A 14,552-nucleotide genomic window follows, 5' to 3' on the forward strand; every position below is an offset into this window, starting at 1 on the left:
TTCAGTCATCCCTACAAGTGAAAACAGTGAAAGTTGAAAACAGCTGCCAAAATGCATGCTGGGATAGACTGGTTACCAACATGGCGGCGGATTTGAAGTTGCAAGGTCAGAAGACAAGTGGGGATTCCACGACTAACGGTGGCGGTGATTTGTGTATTATTCCCTGTTTAAGACTACCAAAGCCGTTAGGATATGGAATCATTGCTTTAACATCGTTAACCTGTTATATGAACAGCTTGGACTATGATTTGGTTCACGATGATGTTTTTGCAATCAAGGAGAACTCAGACGTTCGTCCCGACACCTCACTTTATAATTTGTTTATAAATGACTTCTGGGGCAAGCCGATGTGGAGTAACACAAGCCACAAGTCTTACCGACCACTTTGTGCGCTAACTTTTCGAATGAACTACATGATCCATGGGTTAAATCCTTTTGGCTACCATGCAGTGAATATCATTTTGCATTGTATGGTTTCGTTGCTGTACACCTTTATGTGCGATGTGGTGGCTTTCAAATCAAGTGTTTTAGCACTTTTTGCTGGACTCCTCTTCACTACACATCCTGTTCACACAGAAGCTGTTAGTAAAAGGCTTTTTGTTTTGTTGATTCCACTGTATAATCAGTCATTAGGCCCCATTCATTGAACTTTTCATGTACTAAACTTAAAACTTACTTGGGTCGACCCAAATGATATAAGTTTGACATTTGATTCAAGCGTTGAACTTTATTAGATGGGTCAATTCATTTTCACCATGATGTACACCTGCTTACCAGTCAAAATAAATTGTGTGGTTCCAAAAATTATCCATACCTCCCCCATGGAAGGGATTTTTCCTTAGACCCTTCCCCCACCCCTCTGGAAATTCCAGTCAAGCTTCATACATTTACTTAAATTTTTGGGTTTTTGAGAACCCCCCACCCCCTAAGGAATTTTCAATCCCTTCTGTGGGGGGAGTATGGATATTTTCTGAAACTACACATTAGAGTAATTTATGCAGTAGATTTGGCATTTGAAAAGCATGGCGATTGAAACAAAGTCGTTCTGAGGTCAAAATTCCCATGTGAGTCACTTGAACTTAATTCATGGGTCATGCCAAATTACTTCTGTGGGACTTGATTGATTCAAACATCGATCTTTTCATGTAGTGACTACTTAATTGAGGGGATAAGGTTAGGCAAGTGAAACTTTCGACGATTGAACTGGGCCTTACTTCAGTACTGATTATGGTATAAGGGTCAAAATGATGGCAGCTGGGTTTCTTATTATAGATTTACCAGTTGTTTTGCTACAAAGTCATTTCACTGAAAGTTGTTTCACTACATATCAAAAATGTCTTTTCGCATGAGTTTGGAAAATTTGCAAAAAACAACTTGGTTGCTTCTGAAAGAACTGGCCCCAGTTGTTCAAAGGGTGGATAGTGCAATGGTTTCCAGAAGTGTTAAGGAAACCTTTGCACTATCCACTTCCGCTGGTTAGTGATTCATCCAGTGGATTTATAACGCTGTCCAACGTTTGAACAACAGGACCCTGTTGGTTTGTTACTCCTAGTGCATGACATCAAACTTAACAATCTTTAGACTGAGAGGTCCATTCCTATGGTACCAATTGAAAGAGATATGAAGCAGACTCAGGCTGTTACAGGAAGCAAAGAAAGCCAGTTTTACAGCTTGCCATTTACGCAAGCTGTAGCTAGCATCTACTAGCCCAAGAGACATTTTGACTTGCCCGAAAATTTTTTTTGATGAGCTGGAATGATTGCAGTTTTTCTGTATTTTGAAGTTCCCAAAAAACTTCACTTACCCATCTGTCAAGTTTGGCACAGAACTCGGTAGCCTGATCTCAAAATCCACTAGCCCTGAGCTATCAGACATGACGTTCTTTGCATGCTGTGTTAGTCTTGCCATAATAAAAGTATTGCTTAGGGGCTTTTTATGTTATTGAGCCATAACAATGAAACTATTTTGTCAACTGTATAGTCTTAATTGCTATCCAAAATTTTCATTGCAAGTTAATTTGTTTAGAATTGGTACATCTCCAGGCTGTGAAAGTCAATTTAAGCCACATTCACAAAACAAGATTCTGGTACCTTTGGGAGGTGTTAAATTTAAGTTATCATCATTTTCACTGGGAAGTACCCCAGGGCCTTAGTCTCTTATGGCAGTTAAATCCTTGCTATACACTAGTGTGCTTCTGATGCATTATTTTATTATTTCTTAGGTGACAGGTGTTGTGGGACGTGCTGATGTATTGGCATGCTTGCTATTTCTACTCTCATTCCTCGCTTTTGTAAGGTACTGAAGACTGCTTTTAATCCATAGATTTACCATCTTCTCAAAACTTTTTACTTTTTCTTCCAAAAATGAGAGCGCATTCACTTCATCAAGTAGACTCTCACTAAACAGCAGAGTAAAAAAAGCCACTCTTAATAGCCTCTCTAGATACCTTTACTGTAGGAACATAGCATGTAATTGAAAAATTGAAATATGAGAGATTTGTATGTAAGTATTTTAAAAAATATAAAGGGTGGATTCATTTTCAGTGTACTTGTTTAGCTCAGAGCTGTCATTAAGAGCTGCGGGCCGGGGATTTTCCCTGGCTACTATGAGTGTGGCCCCTGGCTACTTATTGGAAAATAGAATAAAAATAGAACCAAAAGAAATCCCTAGCTGTTTGATTCCCCCCCTACTTGTTGTATTTACCCAGCAACTTGAAATCTTAGTGACAACCATGATTTAGCTGTAACAGTTTGTTAGGTCACCAGCAATGTTATATCTACAACGGAATCCCAATTCTTTTAACTACCTTGGGAAAAACAAGTTAGTTCCAGTTATTAGTTGAGGTATAGGATCCCTTGACAGGTTTCTTGAGGGGCTGGTTTGAGGTGTACACTGTAACTTCTTTATCTTTCCATTGTGACTGACAGATCAACCAGAGAGAGGAGCTATTGCTGCAACATGTACACAATTCTTTGTGTGATGTTTGGTTCGATGGCAATGCTTGTAAAAGAGCATGGTATAACTGTATTTGGTGTCTGCGTCATCTATGATTGTCTTGTAATCCACAAAAAGTTAATATGGAGGTTAGAATCTAAGATACCATTCTCATTTAGTTAACTATGGGCTAGTCTGGTATAGAGCCGTTGTTATAGTCGTTATGCAATGCTCCTCCCAGGGGGAGAAGAGTTGCATGATGATACAAGCAACGGCTGTATAGCATACTAACTATTGGCTGTCTATTGCTAAGAAGGATTCTTTAAAGTTTTTGGCGTAATAAAAAATCATATTTTTAATTTTTCGTACAGCCAAATGTCTGGGAAACAAAGCCAATAGTCCACATTCAAGGGTACCTGTATTATAGAGGTGGGGATTGTTTGAAGTTTGGTATCTTTGGGACCAAGGGGAGAACTGTCTCAAATAAAGAGGTGTGCGAAATGGGAGTTGAAAAAAGTCAGTACATGTAGAGGCAAACTGGAAAACCTTTTAAGAATATTTATAAAGCTTTTTTTCTGTTTCTGTACCTGCAGGTTTATGACCAGTAGAGGAGCCTTGGAAAGTGAAACAGTGAAACCTCTTTTGTTTAGGATGATAATTCTTTCAAGCACAGTGAGTATGGTTTATTTGCTTAAGCTTTACTTTATTACATCTGTGACTCATGCATGGTTGCCTTTCACACAACGTGTAGCAAACGGTGTATCTTAAGGTTACTACTACTACTACTACTACTACTACTACTACTACTGCCGCCGCCGCCGCCGCCGCCGCCGCCGCCGCCACCACCACCACCACCACCACCACTAATTTTAATAATTATAATAATAATGATAATAAAAATATCTCTTATTTTCATGTTGGGTTCGCACGAGGTTTTACAAAAAAAGAGCTTGCTGGTTGGGGAGAATTGCTTGAGCCATGCGCAAAGGAAGGAAACAAAATGATAGCCTGGTTCAGACTTGAATCTGGACTATCATCAGATACGAAGTTTCTAACGCGTTATCACTTAGACTACCACACCTCCCAAATGAGTGAATCATGCACACGCTGTTACATTCATTACTGATATATGCTGTTTCATCAATCCTTCCTACAGGTCGTCGCCCTAATGATTTTCAGGGTATGGATGCTTGGAGGTCATCTGCCATACTTCACCAAACAAGACAACCCTGCATCGTTCTCAGACTCTCTAGCCACTCGTATAATGACCTACTGGTATCTAATTGCCTTCAACTCTTGGCTGCTTCTCTCGCCAAGTGTCTTGAGCTACGATTGGCAGATGGGTAGCATACCACTTGTGGAATCACTTTGGGACTCTCGTAACTTAGCAACGCTCATGTTTGTTGTGATTGCTGTACTTTTGGTTTACTCTTCGGTGGTGTCCAACAAAACTGACGTGAGTATAGAAGACTGACCCTCCTCCCCCGGGACCCCTTCCTTTGCAGTGCTCATTGTATAACTTCCTATAGTGAGACATATTCTGTCTACTGCTTAGAAAAGGGAAAATTGACTGAACAAAACGGTCATTATTGTGAAATACAGGAAAGATGTCAGGTACAAGGTAACGTCCCTTGCGACCCAGTAACTTCAAGACAACATGCGTGGCGCCAAAAAATACGGCCGGTTATCGTATAACTGATACGTATTTTTCATTTGGTTTGTATTAACCCAAAAAGAAGCCTTGTCAACCATAAAAACCCCATTCAAGGTGTCTGCCTATTCTAGCGTAAATTGTTCATTTGTGGGTCGTGGGCAAATTTTAGTGGGAGATTATCTAATGCGAGCGACTGTTATTTGCAGATCTGTGGAATTCTTGAATTCTAAACTATATCAATTACCAATTTATCGCCGTTTCAGATAGCCTTCCCCGGTGGCTCCCACTTCTTCGTGTTTTTGCAAAGATCCGTTTATTTTCTTTTATGAAGCTCCATTTTACCTGAGATATTTGTCCGGGTTATTTAAGTGCCCGTATCATAGCGTGTAAGACGTTTATATCCTAGGGACCATTAGAAAACTGTCAGCCCTAATAAAGATGTTTCCATTTTTTGAAAATGTCTGGTAAATTAACCTTTCCACTCGTGACTGATGAAACCTGTGGGGATTCTAACTTTTGAGTTTGCGAAGGAAACCTTACGGTGTGACCATCCATATGGAACCTCATTTTGAGTACTTTCACATCGTGCTGTTTTTTTTCTTCAGCATGTAAAAAAATAAAAACTTGGAGATTTTGTCGAATACTGACTTAAAACAATTTTAGGAGTGACATTTTTTAAGAGACATTTCTTCCCTTATTGTGAGAATTTTAGTCACGTGAAATCCACTCTTTTTGACGGTTTCTTTTACAGCCTAAAGAACAGGATATTCTCTTGCTGTCCCTGGCCTTGTTGGTCGTTCCTTTTATTCCAGCATCAAACCTTTTCTTTAGAGTAGGATTTGTGGTTGCAGAAAGAATTTTGTATGTACCAAGGTAAAAATCGACTTAAGTTTATGCCTTCTTTATAATTAACATAGACTTACATGAAAGAAAACACTGCTATCGGCCTCAAAATTAGTCGAGACACTTTTTTTCTTAACGGCATTTCTCACTTTTTGCCGACACTATCTCTTACAAGAAGGAAAAAGCAAGTCCTCTTTTCCCCACTCCCCAATATATAATGTTGTTCTTCTGTTCAGACTAGTCACCATTGGTTGGGGATTGAGGTGGGGTGGGAGGGGGTGTAGATTGTTTTGTTGCCCGATCCAAGGTCCATCTGACGAAAGTCTAAGCATTTGTGTCGCCGATTGTGTCTTTTTCAAACTTATTACTACTAACTCAGCAGCCGTGACTTTCTGACATGTCTGGATAATTGCAGGACAAATGCACCACTTGCAGCGACTGCTTTTATTGATTTTCCGGAAACAATGCCCCTAATGCTCATAACAACAGGAGGTGCTGGTTACAGGAAGCTTTAGAAATAGTCCACTCAGTTATTGTCGTCAAATCGCTATGTTTGAGAAAATACATCCTATGATCGAAGCATTGTTTTATCGCAATTTTAAACACCTTGAAGTTCGCCAACTCCTGTTCGGTGTTTGATATGTTATGGAACACTCTTTCTCATGTTTGATATGATACTTAAATACGTGTTTGATTGAACGCTGCGATGATGTCTTTCATTTATTTTTGTAGCATGGGGTTTTGCCTACTAATTGTTTGCGGGCTTAATAGACTGGCCTCGTTTGCAAGAAGTGACAGAACAATTTTTAACAAGGATAAAACCAAAGGCACGCATTGTGGCAATGGTCAACGAACAAAAGCTTCGACATTTTCAGCAGCGTCATCAACGACAAAGCTACCACAAAAGGCCTTGCTACTAGTATTTTTCATATTGACTGGACTTTTTTGTTGGAAAGTTATTGTCCGTAACCGAGTGTGGAGAAGCAGAGAGTCCTTATTTAGGTGAATATCAATGTTTTTTCTTGAATACTTCAGTTGGTATAAATAGTGATTTCGTAATTACTTTGACTTTGCATTAAAACTTCAACTAACCTTTATTTATAGATCTGGGGTTGAAACCCTTCCTCACAATGCCAAAGCTCACTATAACTACGCTAATTTTTTAAAGGACGTTGGAAGGAGCAAGGAAGCTATACACCACTACGAAACAGCGCTAAGGTGAGTCTTTTTTCATGAATACCGTATCACTGGTTGTACTTTGAACTGAAAATCTTCGTAGGAGCGGTTTTGGACTAGCCTGTGCACAGACGTCCCCCCTCCCTCCCCCGATTTTTTCTGAGGGAGGGGGACGTCTGCACACAAGCTATTTTGGAAAAGTATTCGTTTGTATATACATGTAAATAAGCTTAGGTCTATGTTTTGCTTAAAATGCCGTCAGAACATGCTTTTAAAATTAGTACTAGATTTCGCTTAAGTCGACTTACAAGAGATCGATAGTCCGGGTACTCCACTAAAACAGACTTCAAGAAGTCTAAGGTAACTTCGTTCCGTTGGTTTGGAAGAAAAATAAAGAAAAATCTTGAGTTGGTACAGAGTGTACAGTAGGTAAATGCTAACGTGACGATATCGCTGCCTTATAAAGTCAAGTATTTCTAAAAGAACCGTGTTTTTCTTTTTGGGGTGTGGGGTTAATATACTGGATGTTCTCAGGGCCTGTTTACATGAGATGAACCAGCCCGGTTAGCCGGGCTAGCCCGCTTAACCGGAATGGCTCGGCTTATCGTTCCGTTTATATCATTGGGGTAGTTTGGTGGTGACACCTATATGTCAAATTTGCTCCTCACAAAAATGTTATTGTCTATTTCTGTCTTTAGGTTGGCCCCTGATCATGTTAGCACTCATAACAATCTGGGTACACTCTTGGAAAACAATGAGGTATGGCCAAGAAATTTTAAAACTGTTTTCTCGTTCAAGGACAAACAACTGAACCGCCGTCCAGATTCGAACCCAGAACCTCCTTTGGTCGGGCTCTCTATCCTCCAAGCTACAGAGAGACTCGTGTGGAGTCGAGCAAGGCCATTTATTGATTTTTTTCAGAAACCTTCTTGCATACTCAGTGTTACGACCATTAGTGTTGAATCAGGTTCCTTCTGTAGGTAGCAAGGCACAGATTACGTACAACAAAAGAACCAAAGGAACCAAACAATAAAGCCCCCAGGAGAACTCTATTGTTTGTTCCTTTGGTTGTTTTGTGGTGACGGTACCTGCAGAAAGACCTAACCGTTGCCACTATTTTGAGCCGATTTTTAAATATATTAAGTAGTAAAATCTCATTCGGAACTCCGCCCAGTACGGAGGAAGGCCCTCTTCATTGCCCTCCGCTGGGGACACGAGAAGCGATTAGAAGAGGTTGTATTAGCTGGCTATAACTTATGCATAGTTACATGTATCACAACTTACAGTTGTTTCGCTCATAAAGAAAATAATGACTGAACGATGAACGACTATTCCGGTTATATGTCTTAATCATAACTATAACAAAATTGTCAAATCTGATTGGCTATCAACTGCCCTGATTTCAGCCTTAATTGGACAGTTTAATAGGACAGTACGCGTCATGCCTAAGTAATTGGACAGTACGCGCCATCACGCGCGCGCTTGAATGGCTTTTTTTTTTCCACTACTAGCAAAACAAAATTTCGAATTTCTTGTGTTTTGATTTAAAAAAATAGCCTATTATTTTACAAATTTTGTTGAAGTTATGATTAATTGGTAACAGAACTTCGTGTCGTCCAATTCGGTCTGTAACCATACTCGTGATTAAACAAATCGGACTCCCGCTACGCGGTCGTCCGATTTTGTTAATCACTCGTATGATTACAGACCGAATTGGACTCCACTCAGTCCTGTTACCATTACTAATTGTCGCCTTCAGAAAGCCATGGAGCATTTCTATCAAGCAATAAGGCACGATCCTTACCATGCAAACTCCTACTTCAATCTTGGAACACGTTTAGCGTGAGTACCTCATAATGTAACTTCAGATAGATCGTAGGGAAGAACTCTCTTTTTTTTGAAAAGGCGTGTTAAGTATAGTTAGCATCGTCTCTTAACGAGCTCCAGGTTAACGTGTAATAAGCGACGTGGCCTCGATCCAAACCTGCGGCGCGCACCGCCATTTTTGACGAAGAAACCCTGCCATTAATATAGGAATAACAGTACTGTTATTTTGTAGAGGCGTCTCTAATAACTTATACACAGCGAAAAATGACTTCACAGTGAATACCCTTTTGTCTAAGACGGGATTAGAACTTCAAATTCACCGCCAATTTTTTGCAGCTAAGATTTGGCAAATGTCTATATGACTGAAAACATTGTTCTAATCGTTACAGTTGTGTAAAAATAGTATCCTGTTTTTTTTTTCTTGTCAGGGCTTTGAAGCGTTTACCTGAAGCTGAAACAATGTTGAAAAAGGCACTCGGGTGAGTACACAGTGAACTAGACTCTTCCGCTCTCACGTTACCTAAATGTGATCTTAACAACAAGAAGAAACGATTAAATTTTATTTGGAACGCGGGGAGAGGGTTGGGGCGACTCGCACTGGCCTGTACAAGACAAAGACACTTTACGCCGCCGCTCTTTTTTATGGTACTTTTTAGTTATTTATTTACAAGGATATATCCAGCCTGATTTTTGAAAAACTACCTACCGAAAATTGCAGCCATTTGACTGAAAAGAGGTCAAAAAGGCAAGTTTCTTGCATCCGATAAACCCGAAAATCACACTACGAAAGGAAAAGAAGAGGAAATTTGAGAGATGGGAGAAATAAATAAATAAAATCAGTTATTGCAATCTTAGTTTTTATATTGGCTATATTAGCCAGTTTGAACGAAAAACACTGGTTGACGGAAGAGGTCTATTTTGGCTGTTACATGTTCAAAAATCCTGCTACACATCTTTATTTATTTATTTGTTTGTTTGTTTCATCTGTCGTGTAGCGTACTCTTCGCTCAGGTTATCCCAGTAAAATTAAAAAACAAACAAACAAACAAACAAGCAAAAACAAAAAACAGAGAAACACCTAATTGTACTTAAATACTTTAATCCTAAATCTTAAATCTGGAAACCAAACAGGATATAAAAATTTCCTCTATACGATGTCTTTGTTTCTTATTCTTAGAAAGTAACTCGAAGTAACCTTATCTTCGCCATGATATACTCATATCAGTTTTCTTCTCATCAGATTAAATCCAATTTATCTGGATGCGGTTATGAATATCGCTGGTGTTCTCAGCGATCAAGGGAAACTGGTTGAGGCTGAGGAGTTTTACAAAAAAGCGTTGACGTTAGAACCACAAAACGCTGATGCGCACAACAATTATGGCGTTTTCCTGGGTAAAATGGGTCAGACAACAAAAGCCTTGGAGAAATACAAAACTGCATTAAAATTGAACCCAAGTCACTCAGTAGCTTTGGTCAACATGGCTCGACAATTGCGTTCCTCCGGGAACATTCATGATGCGGAAAAAACTTATAAAAGGTTTGTGTATATATCACCACAAAATCCTGATCTAAGTCACTTAGTGGCTTTGGTGAATTGTTCACGATTTAGATGCCAAAAACAAAACAAATGCTGATCTAATTTCCTCGCCAAGCGGGTGATCCATGCATGCTATTCTGTTTTACAGCGAGGCGTGTTTTTTTTTTTTCCGGGACTTAGTAAACCAAACTTCAGTGCGCTCTATTTATGAATTTACATAGCAAGGAAATTTACGCAGTTCAAGTGAATTAGGGCTGTATTTGACACAGGCAGTCTATTTAATTCTCCTTTATCTACGAGTTCGCCTCTAATGTAGAATCAAATCTTCCTATAAACTCGTAGATAGGGTACTGGGGTTTGACTCGCCTTTGGCGAACTGTATTTCCACAAAGTATGTTTTATCCTACAGTTGTTCGCTTAAATGATCCTGACAACTTTGTTAGCTACAAGGGATATTTAAAAATGAGGCCGTGAGCCGTAAAGCTCACGCGCATATTCCCGTACCCTCAATAGCCCGCACAGGACAGCTGGCTTCATAGGCTCTCCAAGAAATAATGGCCAAGACGCTTTAGTGACACTGTCGTTTTCTATTATTTAACACTACAATGGGTAATTTATTTGTTTATTTTCACCATAGAGCTTTATCAATAAAAAGAGAGCCAGGTACTTTACAGCTTCTTGGTGTTTTATATTACCACAATAATCAAATGAAGGAAGCCGAGGCGACCTGGAAAGAAGCGCTGCAACTGGCGCCATCAAATGTCGAGACTCTGTCAAACTACGTGAGTGCTTTTTCTTTTTCTTTTGTTCTCGTCGCGCAGCAAAATTTTTTTGGGATTATTTCTTAAGGGAAAACAATACTGCGTTGTTTGGGAGTGAAACAAAAGAAATGATTAACCTCCGTAAAGAGATTGAAAACTGAGTTTTTAACGGCTAGCCCTTTGTTAGAGCGAATCCGATTCGCCTACTTGTCACCTGAAAAGTTTGTGATTGCCGATAAAACAGAGTAGGCGTAGATTATTTATCGCCTGGATTTTACGTGTCTAGCCCTAGTCTAAATAAAAATGATGATTGTGGTCAATAAAAATGATCGGAGCTAGCATGCACAGCCACTGGAAACAGGTCTAATCTTCCTAAGTCTTATGAATAAGTGTGTGATGTGTGTTAAGTAGTATAGTAGGGATCGGTCAGGTCCCTTTTCTTGCGCATTTATTTATGAGAAGAAGAGGTCATCGGCGTTAATGTATTCCTGCGCAAATAAATGAGATTCCTGCATAAAAATGGGCCTAACCAGTCCCTATCATGCTATTGTGTTTCACAATGGTGTGTTGTCACCCATTATCCATCCGGCTTGAATCCCCCTGCCTTCCGTTTGGTGTTTTTGTCTTTTGTGGCCTCGTTTCTGCCAACGTTTGATTTCTGTTATTTCTATTTCCAGGCCATTCTTCTCAGTCGAACAAAACGGCTCAGCGAGGCCGTGAATATTCTGAGGGGACTGGTGCGAGATGATCCCCAGAACCTTGCACATTATAAAACACTGGCTGGAATGTATGCTCAAAAGGGACAAGTGAAAGATGTGAGGTTTTTAGCCTTTTAAAGGACTGTTTTGTTTTCCATTTTTATTTGTTATTTTTTCGCGTTTCCAGATTTCCGTCAATCTGTTGTTTTCCGCTTGGGATTGCTTTTGAAGAGTAGATGATCTGAAGTGTGACAAGTCTTCGCCTATAAAGGTGATGTTACACCAGACGATTCGCAACGACTATTTTTAGCGCAACACAGCGTTGCATCATTGTATCGACATTGTTTCGAATAGTTATAACGTTGTTCCAATATTGCGACGCTGTGTTGCATTAAAAATCGTCGTTGCGAATCGTCCCATGTAACATCACCTTATTTATTTAGTTTGTTTATTGTTTTTGTTGCAGTCACTACAAGTTATTAACAACGCCCTTGAACTTCATGGTGGTGACGCAGACCTTTATTTTCATCAAGGGAATTTTTATAAAGATTTGAAGAATATGCAAGAGGCCCAAAAGGTTTGGGTTTTTTTAAATTGTCCTTTTGATCCACACCATTTACCCCCTTTCTTTTCCCGCTCCTTTATTTCTCTTCTTTGTCAATACTATGGCAGCCACATAGATCTTTTTTGGGCTCCTTATCTTCCTCGCCTCTTCCATTCTTCCTTATCCAGATTGTCCTGCTCCTTCTCTCCTCCAGTATTTTATTTTCCCATTCCTCCGCCACTTCCATACTTGTTTGTAACAAAAAAAGTAAGTAATGACCATTTTTGTTGCCACACAGAGCTTCACGTTGGCTCTTCAATTGGACCCGGAACACTTCAGTGCTCATTTAAACCTTGGAGTTATCTTTCATCTTGAGGTAGGTTGCGACTAGAGATTATGGAGATTATGACATGATATATTTAATCTGTTTAGACTTGCTCAGAATTCCTTCATCTTTGCCAAATCATTTGGCGACACTTGCTCAGGCGAAGAGACAATCATTGTTAAGCAGTCATATTGTTAATTTTATCTTGTCATGTTAGATCTATAATTAGAGAGCTTTAGATCCTGAGACGAGGACGACTACGAGTACGAAATTTTCTTAGTACTAACTAGTGCTTTTGCGTGAGCCAGCATCATATATTTTGGCGGGAAAACGTGATAGCCGTCGTCATTCTACTACGAGTTTTAGCGAGAATGTCGTAGTGGTGGGAACATGTTGTCAAATTTTAGAAGTTTTATCATTTTGCGATCGGGAGAGGGCTTAATCTCCTTCAGTATAAATAACTGTACTAACTGTTTTGGAGAAAAAAAGTAAAATGAAGCTTTCCGGGGTGGTTTTTTTTTTTGGAGTACACGCTCGAAAGCTTTAAGTTAAATCTCCTACTCGTACTCGTTATGGTCCTCAAATCTAAAGCTCTCTAATACCGGAACAGTCAACTCTCTCGACGAAGAACTCTTTGGGACCGGCACTAAGTGTCCGTCTAAAAGAGATGTCCGTCTGATAGAGAGTCAAATAAAGGGAGTAAAGAAAGGCAGGGACCAACTCTACGTGCCCGTTTTACTGACTTGTCAGTCTCATTAAGATGTCTAGTAACAGAGAGTCGATTGTATTACACAATGACAAATATAAGTGAATACCAGAGAGGAAACCTGTACCAGAGAAGAAACTTTAATATCGCACTTTACTTTTTACAGGGCAATTATGCAGGAGCACGCTTTCATTATGAAACTGCTGCTAAGTTGAATCCAAACGACAACACTTTGAAACAAAATCTGGCAAAGCTACAACGCCTTGAGAAAAGAAGTCAAAAGTAAACTGAAACAAAACATGAATATATTCACCGTGAAGGCGACCCACTCAAGAGGAAATGTCAAGGAAAGTAACTTGTGTTAGGAGGTTACTATGAAGAGAATATTTGCCCAAGGCATAGGTTTGTTAAAATTATGAGCGAGTTCTTTATCTTTTATTCAAGTGAAGCATCTGAGAAGGACCGCTTTAAATAGATATTACGTCGACTTTCTAAGGATATTAATGAATTTTCATTTAAGGCCCCTATGATAGCGAAGAAAAGTGACGATTTTATAGATTCTTAGTACTCATCCGAATTTTAATTATTTACTGATTGTAATTGTACATACTTTATTTTATTATTTCAATTTTTTTCTAAATAATAAGATAGCATGTCCACATCACCCTATGGCTGCCTAAATTAACCTTCTCTAACAAATAAAAATGTATGTATAAGTCCCACTTCAATTTGCGTGAAAAATCCTTACCTTAAGCGTCACTGACTCGGTTGGTTTTAATAAAAGCATCGATCGATTGAATTATGCGTGGGATTTTAGCTAATCAGAAACGGAGAAATATTTTGAATGAATAATAACTTCCTGTGGCAAATGCGCGATTGGGTTTGTAAGGTTTACTTTTCAGGTAACACAAGTATTAAGCATCGTGTGGTATAGACCGTTTAAACGAAACCTCTTCAGCAGTACTTTCTCGTGGTATATTCGGTACAGATCTTGATTTCACCAAAGCTACACTAAAACGGGCAACACAAAAGGTGCAACTTGTTTTGCAAAATTGCTGCAAAACGGATTGAAAAGCGATGTTGCGCGTTTTACCATCCACCTTAGAACCTGTCCTACAACAAATAAGGTTTCCAGTGTGGTAAAACGCGCAACATCGCCATTCAAGTCCTTTTACAGCAAAGTCGCAAAACAAGTTGCTCGTTTCACCCTACCTTAAGATGTTAAAGGGTTCTACTAGCAAAGCTACAACAACGATAAGCAGACTTTGTAAATAAATAAATTTTATTTTAATGAAAAGTAGATAGGCGTTTTAGTCGAATCGAGCTTGTGCCCCTGCAAGGAATAAAGTTATCGAGAGTTGGAATGAAAAGTTGAGTCTTTTTTGCTTTATCGAATGTTTAGTTAGATTGTTGGTGGCAGGGTACCCACTCTCCCTTCTCCCACACCCAACCCCCTGCCGGTTTAAACGCACCAAACCACCAAGGAAGAAGGTCACCTTTCGTTGACGATTTTCTTAGGGTTCTTAAGAATGTCTAATATTTGTTCT

The 14,552-nt window shown here is 39.3% G+C and overlaps 1 protein-coding gene across 1 annotated transcript; it reads left to right on the forward strand.

The window, feature by feature from the left end:
* The first annotated feature begins 80 nt into the window (after window positions 1-80).
* On the forward strand, window positions 81-14,336 carry LOC140935851 (protein O-mannosyl-transferase TMTC1-like). Its single transcript, XM_073385427.1, has 17 exons — window positions 81-581; window positions 2,222-2,295; window positions 2,928-3,112; window positions 3,548-3,606; window positions 4,091-4,390; window positions 5,340-5,461; window positions 6,164-6,433; window positions 6,536-6,649; window positions 7,306-7,366; window positions 8,367-8,449; window positions 8,863-8,913; window positions 9,675-9,971; window positions 10,609-10,753; window positions 11,410-11,547; window positions 11,897-12,007; window positions 12,273-12,350; window positions 13,172-14,336. The coding sequence occupies exons 1-17, from the start codon at window positions 81-83 to the stop codon at window positions 13,289-13,291; spliced, it is 2,709 nt and encodes a 902-aa protein (XP_073241528.1). The 3' UTR covers window positions 13,292-14,336.
* The last annotated feature ends 216 nt before the right edge of the window (window positions 14,337-14,552 follow it).

Source organism: Porites lutea, chromosome 4 (genome assembly GCF_958299795.1).
Source record: "Porites lutea chromosome 4, jaPorLute2.1, whole genome shotgun sequence".
Classification (NCBI taxonomy): domain Eukaryota; kingdom Metazoa; phylum Cnidaria; class Anthozoa; order Scleractinia; family Poritidae; genus Porites; species Porites lutea.

Coding starts and splice junctions, on each gene's coding strand:
- LOC140935851 (XM_073385427.1), top strand. CDS start 81: ATGGCGGCGGATTTGAAGTTGCAAGGTCAGAAGACAAGTGGGGATTCC. Junction 2,296..2,927: donor TCATTCCTCGCTTTTGTAAG/GTACTGAAGACT, acceptor TGTGACTGACAG/ATCAACCAGAGAGAGGAGCT. Junction 6,650..7,305: donor CACTACGAAACAGCGCTAAG/GTGAGTCTTTTT, acceptor TTCTGTCTTTAG/GTTGGCCCCTGATCATGTTA.